Source organism: Vombatus ursinus, unplaced genomic scaffold (assembly GCF_900497805.2).
Source record: "Vombatus ursinus unplaced genomic scaffold, bare-nosed wombat genome assembly UNPS02015255.1, whole genome shotgun sequence".
Taxonomy (NCBI): Eukaryota; Metazoa; Chordata; class Mammalia; order Diprotodontia; family Vombatidae; genus Vombatus; species Vombatus ursinus.
The window spans coordinates 12,196,123-12,215,762 of NW_020955033.1; the positions used below are offsets into that span (position 1 = coordinate 12,196,123).

At 39.4% G+C, this 19,640-nt stretch overlaps 1 protein-coding gene across 3 annotated transcripts in view; it reads left to right on the plus strand.

Annotated features, from left to right (window-relative positions):
• The window catches only part of LOC114031924 (kelch-like protein 14), a 137,077-nt gene that overhangs the window by 93,115 nt on the left and 24,322 nt on the right, over positions 1 to 19,640 (plus strand). For all 3 annotated transcript variants that reach the window (XM_027847140.1, XM_027847141.1, XM_027847139.1), the window contains exon 4: positions 10,147 to 10,236. In XM_027847140.1, coding sequence (XP_027702941.1) covers positions 10,147 to 10,236 — 90 coding nt within the window. The remainder of the gene's footprint in view (positions 1 to 10,146; positions 10,237 to 19,640) is intronic.

Sequence of the window (19,640 nt, forward strand, 5' to 3'; positions counted from 1 at the left end):
CATTGATCTTTGAAAAGTCATTCAAAAGAGAGAGTATCCACAGGACTGGAGAAGGTCAAATGCTGTTCTTATTTCTAAAAATAAAAGCAAAAATAGTGTAATTTGCAAACTATATGCCAATGATCTTTACTTTAATACCTGACAAAGTTGTATATGATATATTATTAAATTAATGGTTGGTGAGCATTTAAAGAAGTAAGCAGTAATCACCAACAGCCAGAATGACTTCGTCAAGAACAGACTGTAACAGATTCGCTTCACTTTCTCTTTTCACAAGGTGACAAGGTCAATTGATCAGGAGAATGTTTTAGACAAAGAATACATCTTTTTTTGGCAATGCATGTGATAGTCTTTTGTGATATCCTGTGGGAAAGTTAGAGGTGTAGATTAGATGATACTATAGTCAAATGGATTTAGAATAGATCAAATGATCAGACCCAAAGAGTAGTCACTAATAGATCAATGTCAGTCAGAAGGGAGGTCTCTAGTACATATACCTCCAGGAATCCATACTTGACCTAGTGCCATTCAACATCCTTTTTGTTAATGACTTGAACAAAGGCACAGAAGGCATAGCCATTAAGTTTCCTTATGATTTGAAAATGGAAGAGATTACCAGCACATTGGATAGAAAAATCAAGATTTAAAAAGTTCTTTACAAGTTAGGATGATGGACTGAATCTAATATGATTAGATTTAATTGGGATAAATATAAAGTTCCACAAGGCTTCCAAAATTCAGCTACATAAATGTAAAATGGAGGAAACATGACTAAATGTGAAAAATATCTAGAGATTTTAGTAGAATACGATCTCAGTGTGACTTAGTAGTATAAAGGTAACTATGATAGCCAGTATGATTTTAGGCTGCATCAAGAAAAAGGCAGGTAATTACTCCATTGTACTCCCTGCTCTGCTCATATCAAAACTGGAATATTTTATTCAATTCTGGATGCCATATTTTAGATGGATAGACGAGGGCCACCATCGTGTCATATGAGGGACAGTAAAAAGATCTGAGGATCATAGACATGCATAAAGCATAAGCCAGGTGTGGCACACATCTGAGCCATTTACTAAGCACACCAGGGCTGGAGAAATATAGCCTTAAGAGGATAAAACTTAGGGAGACATGGTAACTGTCTTAAAATATTTGAATGGCTGTCATGTGGAAGAATGCCTAAATTTTAAGTGTCCTGCATGACCTTATTTCAAATTGTTAGGTTGAGTTTACTTATTCTTGCTGTTGAAATGAAATGCCTAAAAGTATTTAATCTAGCAAGTGTTTATAACTTGAATGGAGACTATTTGCCTCTAAGTTAATGTATTTTTATAAAGTGGATGCAAACTTCAAACACACACACACAAAGTTAACAGACTGTTTTTTTTAATTATAAAGAAATTTCTACTAGCAATTACAACTATCTAAAACTAGAGTGAGCTGTTACAGGAGTAGTGTGACTATCAACATCTTCTTGCTGAAGCTGAGTGATCACTTATTGGAGATACTGCAGAGGTAATTCATGTTTGAATGTGAGATTGAATTCAATGACCTCTGAGGTCCTTTACAACTCAAAATTTCTGTGATTCTGCTTTACAGAATAAGAGAGGTGATAACTAGACAGTTAGCTAGGTGACTGTCAGGATCACTTTTATTCCAGTCTCAATCATGCTACTAAATTGAAAGTCTATTTATCCGGTACCTCAGTTTTTCTAAAGGATATAGCCCCAAGCCTCGAGCCTAAAGCTTTGGTTTTTGTAGAGCCAATCCACTATTATGAAATCTCTTGTGCTCTTTTTGTCTCTCCCTGAGGCTCCTCTAAGTAATCTTAAATTACAGATTGTATCTGGGTCTCCAGAGAAGTGAGTAAAAGGATCTTGGGTTCCCATTCAAGCACTCAAGGTAATAATGCGTATTAGGTTCAGGACAGTCATTCTTTCACCCCACAAAAAAATTAAAAATAACACAAAAGACTATCAATAGCATATAAATAAATTATTTTCTTCTCCAGAAACTTGCCACAGGTTCTTCTATAAGCCTCCAGGCATACAATACTACCCTAGGGCTCTGGACTCCCCTTGGAAGAGAAACTAACTTAGGGTTGTTAGAGAGATCTCCTACTTGACATACAGATGAGTCCTACTTTTACCCAAGGGTCCCATGAAAGCCTCCAATTTTGTTATAGTTAAAAAACATGGACTCTCCCCCCAAAATAAAATGGACATATAGTTGTTAGAGAAGTGACTCCTTTCCCATCAGACCTGAATCATCCAAATAATTCACAGTAATTATAAAGGACAAGTTTTAGTTTTTCTTATTGTGGTTCATTCCCTTGATATGCCTCCAGCTCCAGGCCCTCATGTTAAGTAATGAGTCTGGGAAATTTTGACATTCTTCCATAATATTAAAGCTTTAGGGACTTTCAATACTCCTTCAAAAGCCTAGGGTTCAGTAATCACTAGAACTTGGCTATGTGAGTCTCCATGTAGACCTCTTCACAGTTGCAGTCTCAGCCTTTTGAGATGACACTGCCACCTCTCCAGGACTGAAGACAGGAACCCAAAGTCCAGGGGCTCTCTTAACTGTCGATCAGTCAACAACACTTTTTTGTTATTCGTTCATTTAGCTGTGTCCAACTCTTTGTGACCCTGTGGATTCTAGGACACCAAGAGTGTTTATGGGGTTTTCTTGGCAAAGATACTGAAGCGGTCTACCATTTCTTTCTCCAGTGGATTAAGGCAATAAGAGATTGATTGACTTACCCAGGGTTACACAGCTAGTAAGTGTCTGAGGCTGGATTTGAACTCAGGTCTTCTTGACTACAGGCCCAGCATTCCATCCAGTGAGCCATCTGGCTGCTCCCAACATTTACTGTGTGTTAAATGCTGACAGTGTTGAAGAAAGGGAAAAAAAATCAGTCCCTGCCTTTGAGGAACTCACATGCTAATGGAAAAGGAGGAGAGGGGAAGGAGCAGAGAAATATGGAAATACCTAGGTATACAGCATATATACAGAGTAGATGAAAGGGCGTCTTTCAGGAAGAAGTCCACAGCAGCTGGGGGTATGAGGACATGTGGGTGAGAGCATGTGTGACTGCAACATATCTCTCTGCCTCAAGGAAGCCATTAGTGGTTCTTGGGTGGGTGGATGGAGGCTATGGGCATGAAGCTGTTCTCTGATCTGAACTCAGCTCTTTTATGATCTCTTCAGAGGTCAGTTAGCTCCCTTTCCTAGGCTCAGTAGAAAGGGATGGCTCCAACCCACAATGGCTGACCTCAGTCCATAATAAGAATCAATTATTGCCCTCAGTGAGTTAGAAAGCAGCACACATGGGCTAACCAGGACCAGAAGGCATGTCTACACCCTCTGTAGGGTGCTGCAATCAACCAAAAATGGCTCAGTTCTTTTTAAACTCACCAAGTTGAAGACAAAGAACCCTGATCAACCCTATTACAGAAAGTGTAAAACCATATAAATTCCTGAGGCAAAATATGCTATTTAAAAACCAAGTATTTTTAAAAAAGCTACTTTTTCTCAGAGTATGTTTATATAAGCTCTCTAATAGTATAATTTTATTGAATTAAGGATATGTAATAATAATAATAGCTAACATGCATATATTGCATTAAGCTTTACATAGCACTTTGCATTATCTCATTTAATCCTCACATCAACCCTGAGAAGTAGATGCTGTTATTATCCCCACTTTACACAGGAGGAAACTGAGGTCAAGCAACTTGCCCAGAGTCACACAGCAAGTACGTGTCTGAGGCAAGATTTGAACTCAGGTGTTCCAGACTCCAAGGTAAGGGCTCTATCCAGGGTACCACCTAATACCTAACTCCATATACCTTACATCAACATGGCAATGTTATCTGCAATAATCCATTTACCTAGTGTAGATGTTGTCTCTAACAAAAATATCCTATAAAACAAGAAATTGCACTGACCCATAGGCCTTGAATCAGAGAATAAAATCTCGCTGTGAATTGTTAATTTGTATGTATCTGAGGGTCTGAGGATATCAATGGCCTAATAAATCATGTCCTTCTTATCTATTCTCTCTACACTGGGCTTTCATGATGACCTGCAGTTTTTTTTTTGTTTGGGTTTTTTTTTTTAATAAATTCCATATCCTTTTCAAGTAGAGCTATACGCTTTGTCATATATTGCAATATTGGGGAACCCCTGATCATTAGTAGCAATAGGTAGTGTATACATAGGGCCAGGATGTAATTAACACAAGCTTAGGTCCCTGGCTTACTGAGAATTTCCCCTTTTTGAGGAACAGATGAAAACCTCTCACAATTGAAATTACCTAGGTTACCCAAGGCTAGTACAGAGTATACGTATGTTGAGGCAAGTAAGCATTGAACATGTAGACCCAGACAGTTTAGGACATCATAGAGCTGGGCAAGTGATTTCACCTCAGAGGCTCTCAGTTTACTCTTCTGTAAAATGAGGGGATTGGACTAGATTGAGGTTTCTTGGCCTTTTTTGTTTCATGAATCACTTTGGTGAAATCTAAGACCCTCTTCTCAGAATAATGTTTTTAAAGGCATAAAATAAAATACATAGGATTACAAAGGAAACCAATTATATTGAAATCCACTTACCAGTTTTTTGAGTTCATGAACTCTAGATTTAGAACACCCAAATTAGTCATTTCTAATTCAAAATCTTATGATGATTTCTATGTTCTTTTACTGTATAATCATAAGGTATTGGATTATGTAATGCAAAAATGTCTAGTAAGAAAAAAATGTGAACCATTGGAAAATGGAAACTAGAGACTAATAAAAGGATTTGGTCACTCACAGACATTTTGAATTCATCTATAAGGCTGAATTAAGGTCTTATCTGTAATAGGCTGCTGCATTTAATAATGTGACAGCTCTATCCCAGCTCTTTTTAAAAAAAAGTATCTCAATTTAAACAAATCCAAAATATGAACATTGAAATTATAGAACAGATCATTTGTGTTGGATTTGATTTCTTACATACGAAGCTTCTCCAAGCATGTTTAAAAAGTGATTAGATTTATAGACAGTGGGTTAGACATTTTTTTTAGCAATGCCTGGCAAAGCTGTAAAACTATAGGTGTTCAATAATTGCACATTGAAAAATTAACCACACCTAGTGTAAAATGAGGTTTACCTGTATTCTTTGACTTTCACTTTCTGTTTCCAGATAGAGAAAGATTTTGTTTGAAAGAGCATTTCCTCTGAGTCTGTGGTTACAAGGTGCTTCACAGATATTATCTCATTTAATGGTCCTAATGGCCCTATGAGGTGGGTCTTACACGTATTATTATGAAGAAACTGCACCACCAGCGAGGTTTTGACTTGCCAGAGGTCACAGAGCTATAAACAGAGCCAGGTTTTTTGATTCCAAACCTCTTTTGTCCCATTTACCTCACCACGTCTCTTTGGGTTATGCTGCACATAATCTCGGAAGAAGCAGAAAGATAAACTACTAAAATGTTTGCAGCTTTAAAGCTATAGAAAAGCAATTAACAACTCGAGAAGTTAATTGTGACAGAGCTACCTCTTGTAACAATTGCTAACGCCCCTTGAGTGGGTGATGATTAATGTTATTCTGCAGGGTAAATACTGTGAATTAATATCCTCCCCTGTTGTGTGTGTATGTGTGTGTGTGAGTATGTGTGTATGTGTGTGTGTTTTAAACAGTATTGTTAACTATTCAGTGTTTTTTTTTTAATTAAAATATTGGATAGAGAGGTTTTACCTAATTTTTGAAGACCATGATGAGAGTTCCCAGTGCTTGTAGCAGCAGAGATGTTAGGCACAAATCATGTCGAATTTTAGAGCTAAATGAAAGTGTCGACTCAAATGACCAAAGCCCATCCTCTTTTGAGGGTTAATGGCTTTTTACTCTTCCTTTTAGCTCAATGAGTTTGTTTAATAAAGTTGAGAATTTGTTCACAGGGTCTTATAAACATGTGTTATTAGATTTTAAATCTGTTTTGAAAGTGCCTCTCTCCTACTCCCTCCTAGTAAAGTGACCTTTTTAAATGGAGGGAAGTGGGTTTAGATGACAGTCGTGATAAATGCGGTCATGTTCACTCAATAAAATAAGGCCCAGTGCATTTGAGGATAAATCAGTGAAATGTACAGCCCCACCTGTCTGTCTCCATCATTCATTTCCACTGTCACTTTCCCAGTGGCTGATGGATCACAGTTGCTGTAAAATTAGACAGCCTTTAATCTCATTTCATCCTGATTAGCTTCTCTTTACCCTTTCCCTCTAACTCACTGACTGACACGCTAAAAACTCACACTGGGCTGTATTTGAGCGTGGAGTACAAACTTCTCCTCAAATACCTTTCTCAGAAGGGTGAGACAGGTGTTCACCTTTGCTGAAAGCTGCGGAGGGCCACAGATATAGTCAGTGTCATTTTAAGAGCAATCAATAAACATAGCAACCAGGGCTAGATTAATCAGAGTGCTAATCTTGGGGGCCACCCAACATATTTGAAACATTTTCCTATAGCTTTGAATCAGAAATAACATAATTTGCTTTCATAATACTAAAAAATAGAATCCTGTGTAAAATAATTTTTTAATAAATTTGGGAATTTTTCCCACCTTTCCAAATGATTTCCAAGAACTATCAAGTCATCACAAAGATACAGAAATAAGATTCAAGTATTCTCATTAGAAAATGTAACTTTCATGATTTTAAAACACTAGTATTCATTTGACTGCACATGAAGGTGACGGTAGGTAACCTTGAGACTTGTTCCCCTCTCCTTACTTTGAAGGTTTAAGAGCCATTGTCTGTGTCAGTGTTCTCATTTGGTTGCATGAAGCTTAATGATAGGTATATTTGAATGAGAATAAAACTAAATTATTTATTATTTGCCTCAGTAAAATTATGTATTCCCAAATAAGAAAAAATAAAAACCACATGCTGAAGAAAAAAAGTGGTTGTAGTTTTGTAGGGCACAGTGCTTTTTGATAAACTTCCCCTGAGGTTAAAAGAAGGGCAAAAATCTTTTTTCCTACATAGAGGACTTCCTGCATTTTGTTGGGTAGAAGTTTTAAATAACATACATGCAGTGATGGGCATAAAATGAGGTGGTGGCAGTTGATGGCCCAGTTCCTAACTTGTGGAAGATTTTCTTGAAATCTAATTATGGGGATGTGCTGCATCTCTTAAGGGTGGTCCCTGAGAGTACCTTCTGATTTCCCAGGCTGCTCCCCAAATCTAGTGAAAAGGATAGGAAAAGACATGTACTGCATGCTTAAAAGACATTCTAGTATTGATTCACTCTCTGTCCACTTCTAGGGCTAAGAATTACGGGCAGATCAATGTTGAGCTAATATTAAAAGACCCAAAATGTATTTAGCACCTCAATTCTCAAATAATGATCTGATCCATTACATTTGTGTGCAACTTCCAAACGCTTTCACAGCCGTTCTCTTTTCATGCTCTCCAGGGCCCTGAGGGGAAGCAAAACGGTTCAGTGGCTAGAGGGCAATTTTTGGAGTCAAGAAGACTGGAAACAAGTCCTATTCCTGATATAAACTGGCTTTGTGGCGCTAAGCAAATCACTTCACCTTGTCACGCCCTAGACATTTCTCTAAGACATAGAAGAGACCCCAATCAACACTAGGGAAGCCTGAGAGTTTGCTTCACCCGGTGAAATCACAAACAACAAAACAAATTGCCAATGAACCACCAAAAAGCAGCCCGATGAAATAGAAAGGGAAGATATTACTATCCCTATTTTATATAGAAGGGGATGTTAGAGAGCTAGCAAAGTGACTTGCCCAAAGTAACAAAACACTGAAATCAGGATTCAAGCCTTTTGTGTCGTAGTGCAAAGAGCATTGATTCTATAGTCAGAGTTTCATGTTGTTCAGTTGTGTCTGACTTGCTGTGACCCCATTTGGGGTTTTCTTGGCAAAGATAATGGAGTTGTTTCCCTTTTCCTTCTCCAGCCCATTTTACAGATGAGGAAACTGAGGCAAAGAGGGTTAAGTGACTTACCCAAGGTCACACAGCTAGTAAGTGTCTGAAGCCAGATTTTAACTCAGGTCTTCCTGACTTCAGGCCCAGTACTCTAGCCACTGCACTACCTAGCTGCCTCTGTAGTCAGAGGGCCTCAGTTCAAATGCTGCTGCCCCTGACATATGTACTTGTGTGATCTTGAGCAAATCATTTACCTCCTCCTGGCCTCGGTTTCCTCATGGGTAAAATGAAGGAGGTTATAGTAGATGACCTCTGATGTTTCTTCTAGCTCTAAATCCATGAATTTTAAAATTCATATCTTCCTCAAAGGCAGATCAGTGCTCTATATTCATCTTTTCTACGCTCCGATGATAACATTTTCTGTTTTTTAATCATAATGGCCTTTGTGCAAATGTGTTTGTGTCTCACACAAATGTCAGCAAAGCAAGATCAGAGCAGTTATAGCCATTTTGCAGATAGATAAACCAAGGTTCAAAGGACTTCACCAAGGTGACCTCCAAGTCTGTGACAGAACTCTACTGAATAGATGTCATCATAATTTGTGATTATCTGCTATATTCCTAATCAGTCCCTTTTCACAAAATCAAGTGTACTTTACCAATTGCTTCTTCCAGGCTGGCTGTAAGATCATTTCAGTTAACTAAAAACACTCCTTGCTTGTTCATTGTTGCCAGGGGGACAAGAAGCCACAAATCCTATGGCAAGAAGCTTAACTAAACACACGGACCTGCTCCATCCTGAAGACGCTGCAACCTTAGTAGCAAAGCAGACACCTCCCTCCTTGTTTTTATTTCCATTTGTTATCCTGCATAGCTGTATTTTGAGAAAAAAAATAATAAAATAAAATGAAATGAGAGATCTATCACCTAGAATAATCCAAGTGCGAGAAAGACTGCCTTTCTGTCTTTTTTTTCTTTTTCTTTTTTTTTTTTTTTTTTTTGGCATTGGCAAAAGAGCACAAAGTAAGAGCTGGCCCTGAGTCATATTGATTTCCCACTGCACTGGTTTCCTAAGTGCTCTGTTGATCCATGACAAACAATAAGTTCCCTGCCTGTACATCCACATCACCTCCCCATTTGTCCTCACCTAGATTTAAGGTGCCCATATGATGAGCTGAACAAGGACATCATTTTTCTACTGGTGTCACTGGGCCAATGCCTCTGCATAGAGCGTGATAACTAATGCTGGCCAAGTATACATCGACCATAGGATGTGATGGTAGCAAAATAACAGAGTAACCATACATGTCTGTGTGTTGTATCCCTACATAGCAAAAGCAGATGAGAATGAATTTGGAGGAGCTGGGTTTTCAGCAGTATCTTAAAGAGCTCATTCTTCCCCCAGCTAGCACCATCAGAATTTTTTTTTAAAGAAGAGAAAACAGTGTATCTCTGTGACTTTGCTGCCACAGTTTTGATCTTTGTCACAGAAGAGTTCCTAAGTAGATAGATAGAAAATGTGTGATTGTGCTGCTAATGGCATTGTACAGGAAATTAAGCGTATACATTTGGAGAAGGCATTAAATCAGCAGGACCTTAATTTAAAAACTTCAAACTGTATGGAAATGCAGCTTGTTCATTGCTGTGGAATAGAAAGCTACCAAGCACCCTGAGTCTGCTTATGGAAAGCATGCCAGCAAAAAGCAGGCTAGGTTGAGTATCTTAGCAGTTTTCAGTGTGTATTCAAGGTTACAGCAACACAGTATTTCCCAGGAAATGACACCTCTCTCTGGTCATTGTGATGTACCTGTCATCCCTCTCCCCCCCACTCAAAAAAAAATGCCACCTATGTATCAGGTAGTTAGGGGTACGAGTTAAGTGAGCAAGTGACTAAATGAGTTCTTAAGAAAGAAGAGTAGCAGAAGCTGGCTGTTCTGCAGCAATTTGTGGAATAACATTATGTAAAATTAATCAAAAGGGGCTGGATCTGAAACTGCTGTCAACACACCACTGATCCCCTGTGTACATAGCTCAGGATTGGCACGTACCCTGCTTTACTGCCTCCTGCTTCCTTCCGCTGTTTGAAGTCTCAGATTTTGCACGCCTTGATTAAGGCAAATAACGGGTGTGCCAAGCTATCAAATTCTAAGATGGAAAATGATATACATCTTGTTGGTGGTTTATTTTTTCATCTTTTTTCCCCCTACAGTTATGCCCTATAACAGCGCCCATCACTGTGTGGTGGAAGTGGAAAACTTCTTGTTCGTGTTGGGAGGAGAAGACCAATGGAATCCAAACGGTAACTATCCAGCCTTTAGCATGGAGCTATTCCCTTTTCCTTGCTCGGCTCTGCAAATGTGCCTCTGTGGAGCCCGAAGGAATGAAGCCGTTAGACTGCGTGCCGATATCTTGAGGGTCAATCACTGAGCTAGCTGAGGGCACATCTACCATGGCATTGATGTTCTATCTGGGGATTTCACTTCTCCATGATGTTCCCGACCCTGCATTCTTTGCCTTTCCCTCGAGGAATGCTACCACCATCAGCAGCACATACTCTCTGGAGTAACAAGCAGCTGTTAAGAATTTTAACCATCATTTCCACCTCTGTCGCATTCTTATCATAATAAAGTGGTGACAAAAAGCAAACCCACCCCCCCACCCCCCCGTTTTCTTCCAAAGGGTTTCAGCTGAAGCTTCTTTAATCATAGGCATTAATCATAGGCTCATGGCTCTTGAGCTGGAAGGGATGTCAAAGGTCATCTAGCCTAATCCCTTTATTTTACATATGGAGAAACTGAGGCCCAGGAAGTTTAAGTGACGTGCCCAAGGTCACATAGGGAGGAACCATCAGAGATAGGATTCAAACCCAGAATTTTTGTCCCCTTCTGAACTGTGTTTGTAGCCCTCATGCCGCTTATACAGATTATCACTAGGTCCCCCTTTTTGATAAGTGTTTACTTCATAAATTTAGTACAAAGAGAAATTAAGTAATTTTTCATGTTTCTGTGCTAAACACACAGAGAACACTGTGCCTTGCAAAATACACAAAATTATCAAGATATTGTTTAAAAGCTTGCACATGAAGAAGGAGCTGCCTCTGTAGCAGCCTGTGTAACAGAGACAATTATGACTGAGAAACCATAAAACAGCTTGCAGGTACACATTTTTGCTTTAAAACCCCAGAACATCCAGATGAAATTACATATACTGCATATATTTTATTGTGAATGCGCCATTTCAGCATCTGCACCAAACCAAATTATAGAAAATTGTTACATCTGTTCACTTCCCAAAATCTTAAAGAAAACCAATCCCTGTTACCCTCTAGACCATTTTTTTTTGAGAGAAAGGGAAGAAAAATGGGACAGCCTTTGGAGAAAAACCCTTCAGCCTTATTGTCAAATCTCTTTGATGCTGGCAGGAGGTTGGGCTTAGTACCCTCTGAATATCAGATACATTTCACGTGGGGCAGGTTGGATTTGAAGCAGGAGCATTTTGGATATTGATAGCCTCTCTGCTGAGTTATCCCATTAATGATGGATTTGATGCATTACCAGGAAACTGACAGGAATACCATCCACTATAAGCTCTCCACTCACTTACTGCACAAGTTATCCTGCCTTTGAACTGAATGGAATATTTCATGACTGCACATACACATTCCAAGTAAGGGGTGTCTTCAAGTGAATCACACTTAGGGCTTTACAGTCTGTCCCTTTTGTCACCTGGATTAAAAATAAAGTGTGACAACCAAACTGCATGGCCCACTAATGGGGGATTTTAAAAAAAATCATCTTTTAAAAAATAACTAATAAACCTGAACCTCACTGATTATACCAGGACACATATTTTTCAGGGAGAAAACTGAAACATGGTCAATCTTCTAGCACCTCATATAATGCAACGAGATTCCCAAAGCTAAAAATAGGAAATTAAGTATCTGAGGCAAACTATATACTATGCCCCATCCTCCCATCTTTCTTAACCCTTAATTTGTACCATATTTTTCACGTGAAATAAATGTGAAAAAGTCTTCCTAAAATTTACCTTAATTTTATTTTTCATAAAGGAGTTCTTAGGATTCAAGATTATTCTTCTTCACCACAGGGTGGTATTTACTATTTTAATTAAGGGAGATGTCATAAATTTTTACAATTCCACTTTTACCCCCTACCCACCCAACCCTTGGAGCAACAGCTAAACTTGGAGGTCAGCTGTGTTATAGTAGGATAAACACTGAGTCTGGTGTGGGAAGAACTGAGTTCAAATCTCTAGCTCTGCAACTTAGTATCTCTATGACCTTGGAAAATTCACTTCACCTTTTCTGGACCTTAATTTCCTCATCTGTTAAAGCAGGGGTGGGGAGAAGTGATTGGAAAGGGATTATGACCTCTATACTCTAACACCTACCTATAACAACTTACTGTCTTATGAAAAATAACTGGCTTAACTTTCTAAGCCAACAAGGTGAAGTGGCTTGGTCATGGGATTTGCAATCTAGAAGAACTGGGTTCAGCTCCCACCTCAGATACATAGGCAGCTAGATGGTAGAGGGAATTAGTGTGTTGGACTTGGAGTGAGGAAGTCCTAAGTTCAAATCCAACCTCAGACACTTGCTAGGTATGTGATGGCTTAGGGACTTGACTACTCTGTGCCTTAATTTTCTCATCTGTAAAATAGGATTAATAATAGCATGTACCTTCCAGGGTTGTGAGGATAAAATGAGATAACGTTTATAAAGTGCTATATAAATGCTAGCTAACTTTAGCCATTATAGAGATTGCAACCCTGAGCAAATCATCAAACTTTTCTATGCGTCATTTTTCTCATATGTAAAATGAGGGCTTTGGATCTGATGGTCTTTAAGTTTCCTGGGATATCTAAGTATGTCATTCTCTGAGAGAAACTGACCAATCCGAGCCCATTTAGGGTAGCTGTGCTGTTTCTTAGAGGGATAAGATAGTACAGCTGAGAAGTTTTGTTGTTGTGGTTGTTTTAATCTGTAATCCTTATATGAATTTGTCAGACTTAAAGCCCATCTACCCACTTTCACTTTGCCATATCCTACTCCTCTAATCAAAGCAGCATTGGGGAGGGAAGCAGTGAACAAAATCAGAAGTACTAGTATTGTGAACATCTCTTGGTGAATATTAAATCAGTCCTGAATTATTGAATCTGGATGGAAGCTGTTTCCCTTCCTCTGACTGAGGACTCCTGATAGTCCTGGTGTCACTGATTTAACTCCTAATTTAAATGGCTATTGGAAGGGCTAGTCATCTCCAAAAAATGTCAGTTTGATTTTGAAATTTTATCTTTTGAGCCAACTCACAGGCTCTGTGTGACAAGTGGTGCGCACCTTCATACAGGGCTGAGCTGAACTAAATAGGGATTGAGCTCTTTTAAACTGAGTTATTTAAATAAATTGGAACTCTTTCAGAATCCCCAGGAAGGAGGCCCATTGGGAGCTCTGACTTCCATGATTTCATCTGATGCAATGAGAAACCCTAACTTTCAAAATAAGAGCTCACCTGTGTTCCTTAGTATTATAGCTTCTCTGCCCTTGAAGTCAGTCAGTTAGCAAACATGTATTAAGCTCTTACTGTCTGCCAGATATTATGGCAAGTGCTGAGGATATAAACAGAGTAAGATGAACTGGCAAAAGATCCTGTAAAAACAAACTGTCAACCAGAGAGGGCTGAAAATGCTTCCTTTTTCTCATGACCATCAAGGCTTGTTGAAAGGTTCTGAAAAGATGCACTTCAGAAAGCCTTGGCTTCTGAGAGGAATTAAGACAGACCCTTACCATTCTGTCTTTCTCTGTGTCTCTCTCCGTCTCTTTCTCTCATACTCCTGTGCACATACGAATACATATAAATACATATTCACACATAATACATGTGAATATGAGAAACAACATGGCTTACTAGCCTGTGAGTGGTCGTTGGAGTCAGGAAGACCTGGTTCTAGGTCAGGAAAGCCTGCTTCTGACACATACTCTCTGTATTGCTGTGGATAAGTCACTTAACCTCTTGGTGCTTCCAGGCAGCTCTAAGTTACAGGTGAGGTGGACATCTGCATCCATGGTTGGGAATTCCCCATACTAATGAAACAGATCCAACCAAATAAATACAAATACATATGTATAGTGTGTATGGGGGGACGGGGGTGGGGAGAGAGAGAAAGAGAGAGAGAGATACACATAAAAGGCAGCGTGACCTAATGGACAGAAGATCTGAGTTTAAGTCCTTCCTCGAACACACACTGGCTGGGTAACCTTGGCAAATCACTGAACTCTATATGACTTTTCCATCTAACTCTCTAAGTCTATAAGTTGTAGAAAGGGTATTAGTCTACCCTGGAAGATGAAATCCTTCAATGGCAATTACAAATCCCAAGTCTAATAAAAAAAAAAAGATAAATAAATGTACATATTTCTTTAGTGTTTAATAATAATTTTAGCTAACATTTATATAACTCTTACTATGCACCAATTTGCTAAATACTTTACAAAAATTATCTACCAATAAACATTTATTAAGTACCTACTATGTTTCAGGAACTATGCTAAATACTTATCTCACTTGATCCTTGCAACACCCCTGTGAGGTATGGTTTGTTATTGTCCCCCTTTTACAAACAGAGATAAACAGGTGAAGTGACTTGCCCAGGGTCACACAGCTAATAAGTGTCTGAGGCCAAATTTGAACTCAGGTCTTCCTGACTGTAGGCATAGACTCTATCCATGAACCACCTAGCTGCCACTGTTTATTTGTGCATATATTCATATATATCTATATATTCAAGAATCAGAATTCCTGGTGCATGTTTTATAGGTGGTGTCTTACTAGCCTCTCTGTAGGTTATATCTATATGTCTATATACCTGTATATACACTGCTTTAAACCAAAACCTCAGATGTTGTCATCTAAACTTTATGTACAAATAGCCAAAATGAAAGGGTGGCAGTAAAAGACCGTATTATTTCATTTAAATTTGACATTTTCCATCCAGTGCTATGCCTTTATTACAAATCAGACTAGGCCAACATTTGTCATCAACAAATTTGGATGATTTCTTGAGAGTCTGCCCAAGATTGGATAATTTCTTTGATAGAAGAATGGAGCCCCCCTGTTTGGGAATACCTGTGGTTCAAGGTTGAGTTTTATAAGGTCTATAAAAGACCTTGGGAAACATCTCTAGAATTAGAAGGGAACTCACAGGCAATCTGGTCCAAATCCCCTCATTTTATAGATTAACAAACTAAGGCCCAATGAGGTTAAATGACTTGTAAATTTGTTGATTGACTAATTTCCCAAGCTCATACAAGGAGTAAGAGTTAGAGGGTGGTAAACCCAGATCCTCTAATGCCTAAGACAGTGTTCTTTCCACTATATCAGGATCTAGTCCAACCCCATTATTAGCTCAATGCAGCCACCTAGAGACTAGGCTTCCAATAGCAGAACTGATCTTTGTTGTTCAGTCGTTTTCAGTTGTGTCCAACTCTTCATGACCCCATTTGGGGTTTTCTTAGTAAAGATGCTGGAGTGATTTGCAATTTCCTTCTCCAGCTCATTTTACAGAGGAGACAAAGTGACTTACCCAAAATCACCTGGTTAGTAAGTATCTGAGGCTGGATTTGAACTCAGGTCTTCCTGACACCAGGTCCAGCACTCTATTCACTGTGTCACTAGCTGCAAAGGAACTACCAGGTTACCTAGGGAGGAGAAAACTGACCTTGATTAGAAAACAGAGTACATTAAAGCTTCTGTGCTGATCAGTATTGGGTTTGGGCACATGAGTGACCATTGTACTTCCAGCCTGAGTGAGATAGGAAGACCCAGTCTCTTCCTTCCCTTTCTCCCTCAAAAAAAGTCACGGATTAGTAGAGAAAAAAAATTCTCAAAGTTCCAAATCAACCAGGAAGAATTGAAGCAGGAATTTCTGGGCAGGGGAGATCTGCCAGAGAATAGAACACTGATAAAGTTACTCCTTGAGGGAGTGTTTTCCTGAGTCCAGAGTCACAACTAACAGCAAAATGATGTGGAAGCCTTAGGAAGCTATGGTTACTATAGCAAAGTAAGAAAATGGGAGATTTTCTAGGGAAAAACCATTACAGAATTGATAGTTATAGTTGAGGGGTGATGCCTGGTAAAGGAAGTTAGTGTGATAAGAGACCCATCTATTAACCTGACAAGCTAGGTCTGTAGTAGGGGCTGTGTTCTTGTTGTAGTAGGCGGGACAGCAAATTTCCTAAATTGAAGCTGAGGCTGAGGTCTGCTCCTGATTCACAGGTTACCTAGATAACCTGAATAATCAAGGTAGTCCTTCATTGCCCCAGCTACCTACCCACCAAGATTCCTCCTTGGTAGAAATCACTTCACTCCAGGGTTATCAAAGCAAATTGCCCCACCAAATAGTGAGATGGGCAAGATGTCTTACTTAAAATGCAGCCAATCAGTTCCTCAAACTCCTGCAAGGATGACTACCAGATGAAACTTTTTTCCGGGAAACTCTTCCCCTAAGGCTAGATATATGTGAGAGCCTTGGTTGTTGTGGGCACACATAAAGGAGGACCCCTAAGAGAGCTTTTTGCAGCCCTAGTGATAGGCTTATTACAGGGGTGGAGAACTTGAGGCCTTGGGTGTGGCCTTTTGACTGAGTCCAAATTTCACAGAACAAATCCTTTTATAAAGGAGATTTGTTCTGTGAAGTTTGTATTCAGTCAAAGAGCTGCACTTGAGGACCTAGAGGCCCACATGTGGCCTCAGGGATGCAGATTCCCTGCCCCTGGATGTCACCTTTCTTTGCATAAGTTTTTGTGTACTAAATGAAATTATGATCTGTAAGTACTTCCCAGTTCCTTTAATTGCAGACACTCAGGGATGGATCCAAGGAGGGAGATCTCTACTAAACTAGACTTGTTTAAAGTTCACAGAAACATAATATTTCAGAGTTGGAAGGAAACTCGATGGCTATCTGGTTCAAATAATATATAAAAAAATAAATAATTCCTCATATAACATACCTAGTGAATGGTCATCCAGCCTTTGTTTGAAGAGTTCCAATGAGGGGGGATCATTCCAATTTTGGATAGCTCTGATTGTTGGGAAGCTTTTTCCTGACCTAGACCCTAAAGTAGCCTCTTTGAAACTTCTACTCATTGCTTCCAGTTTTGCCCCTCTTGGTCAAGTACAAGTTTAATCCTTCTTCCCTGTGACAGTCCTTTAAATATTTGAAAATAGCTACCATCTTTCCCTGACTTTTAGTTGTCTCTTCTCCAGGCAAATCTCTGCAATTCTTTCACTCTACCCTGATATGGCATGAACTCAAAGCCCTTTATCACCCTAGCTTTCCTAGTTTCCTTTGGAAACTTTCTAGCTAATTAATGTCCTTCCTGAAATGTGGTACTCAGAACTTAACACTATATTCCAAATGATCAAGGCAGAGTTATCTATTTATTCCTGGTTCAATCAGCTGCTATTTATTAAGTACCTGCTATGTGCCTGTCATTGCATTATGCACTAGGATATAAAGACAAAAATGAAACAATCCTTGCCCCCATGGAGCTTACATTCTATAGGGCAACACAGTATGTACACATTTCCAGAAGCTATTTGTCTCAGTCCAGGATTTACCTGCTCTCTCACACAGTTGACCAATTATGACATTCAGCCTCCAAAACTCCCAAATCTTTTTTCAGATAAATTGTTATCTAACCAGGCCTCCCTTCTCTTATGCTTGTGAAGTTACTTTTTTGAACCCAAGTAGAAGACTTAACATTTATTCCTAGTAAATTTCAGGTGGTACAAGGATAGAGTGCTGGTCTTGAAGTCAGGGAGATTCATCTTCATGAGTTCAAATCTGGCCTCAGATACTGACTAACGAGGTGATCCTGGGCAAGCCACTTAACCCTGTTTGCCTCACTTTCCTCATCTGTAAAATGAGCTGGAGAAGGAAATTGCAAACTGCTCCAGTATCTTTGCCAAGAAAACCCCAAATGAGGTCATGAAGAGTCAGATATGACTGAAACAACTAAACAAAATTTCATCTTATGAGATTTGACTCAGTGTTTTAGCCTCACAAGATTTTTTTTTAAAATTCTAATTCTGCCATCCAGTATGTTAGCTATCCCTCCTAGTTTTGTGTCTTCTGAAATTTTGATAAACAGACAATCAATGCCTTTATGGCACTATAATATCATTTGAAACAAGTTCAGAAAAATGAAACAAAAAGACAAACTTTTGCACATAGTGTGGACACTAGGTTATACTATTTGGATTGACCCATTCACCACTGGCATGCCAGCAATTAATTAATTGAAAAGCTGGAAGAATTCCTGGATTGGTCCATTGCCCCACAGGTGGATGACATCTTTATCCTGTTCCATTGCAAGCAAGATCACATTAAAAACATGTGAGGTCTTGCTTCGGCCCCTTCACCACATTTTGTTCTATAACCAGACAACTATATCATTAGATCCCACTCACATTTGGGAGATTGTCCTGGGCTGTGACAGCTTCCAAAGGGATTCACTCTAGTTCAAGGTGATCGAGATATGGGTCCTCCCACCTTGAGCATTGCACTGATTTGAAGGCAGAGCCAACTGATATTGACCATTTATCCCCAAGTAGTCAGGGCTAATCGACCTTCATCACTGAAGAAAGAGGCCACCTTCTAGTAAAGTATCAAATAAGGAGACTTCCAGGCACAGAAAAAAGACATTAGTGGTAGCAACATCCTGGTCCTGCACTAACTTTTTTATTAAAAAAAATAAAATAAAAATAATGCCTCCAGGGTTACCATGGGCTAGGGCACTGTTAACATAGAATTTAAGCTAAAAAAAAAAAGAAAGAAACATCTACTCCAGGAGACCCTTTGCCTACCAGTAACATACTATTCTCATCAGTTAACAGGAAGAATATTATGTGATGAACAGGGAGTTGGAAAGTTAGGTTGGGGGCAGACTTTACAGGACTTGAAAATCAATGGAGGAATTTTTATTTTGCCCTAGAGGCAATAGGTGGCAGCTAGGTGGTATAGTGAATAGAGCACTGGGCTTGGCATTAAGAAGGCTCACCTTCATGAGTTCAAATCTGGCCTCAGACACTTACTAGCTGTGTAATCCTGGGTAAGTCACTTAACCCTATTTGCCTCAGTTTCCTCATCTGTAAAATGAGTTGGAAATGGCAAACCACTCCAGTACCTTTGCCAAGAATACCCCGAATAGGGTCACAAAGAGTAGGACACGACTAAAAAGCCACAAAACAACAACAAAAGAGGCAATAGGGAGCCACTGGAATTTATTGAGTAGGGGAGCGACATGGTCGTATCCATATTCAAGGAGAATCATGTTGGCCGCTCAGTATGGAGGCTGGATTGGAGTGGGGAGAAATTTGAGGCAGGGAGACCAAATGGAAATCCCAGAGAGTTGTAAAAATTTTCACTCAAGGACAGAGAAGGATGGATTCCAAGACTACTATTAATATGAGAGCTCACCTGGATCTGTGACCGTGTCCCTATTTACTGAACCATAAACCCACTGCTGTGGTGTAAAATCCTCACTCTGGCTTCCCTGGAACTCAGTAGGCTAGTATAATGAACAGTAGCATCAGGACCTTTCTCTGACCCTGCCTTAAATATCCCTGCTCCTAATGAGTGAGACAGAGGAATGATCATGAGCAGCTGCTCCTAGTGGCTGGCCAG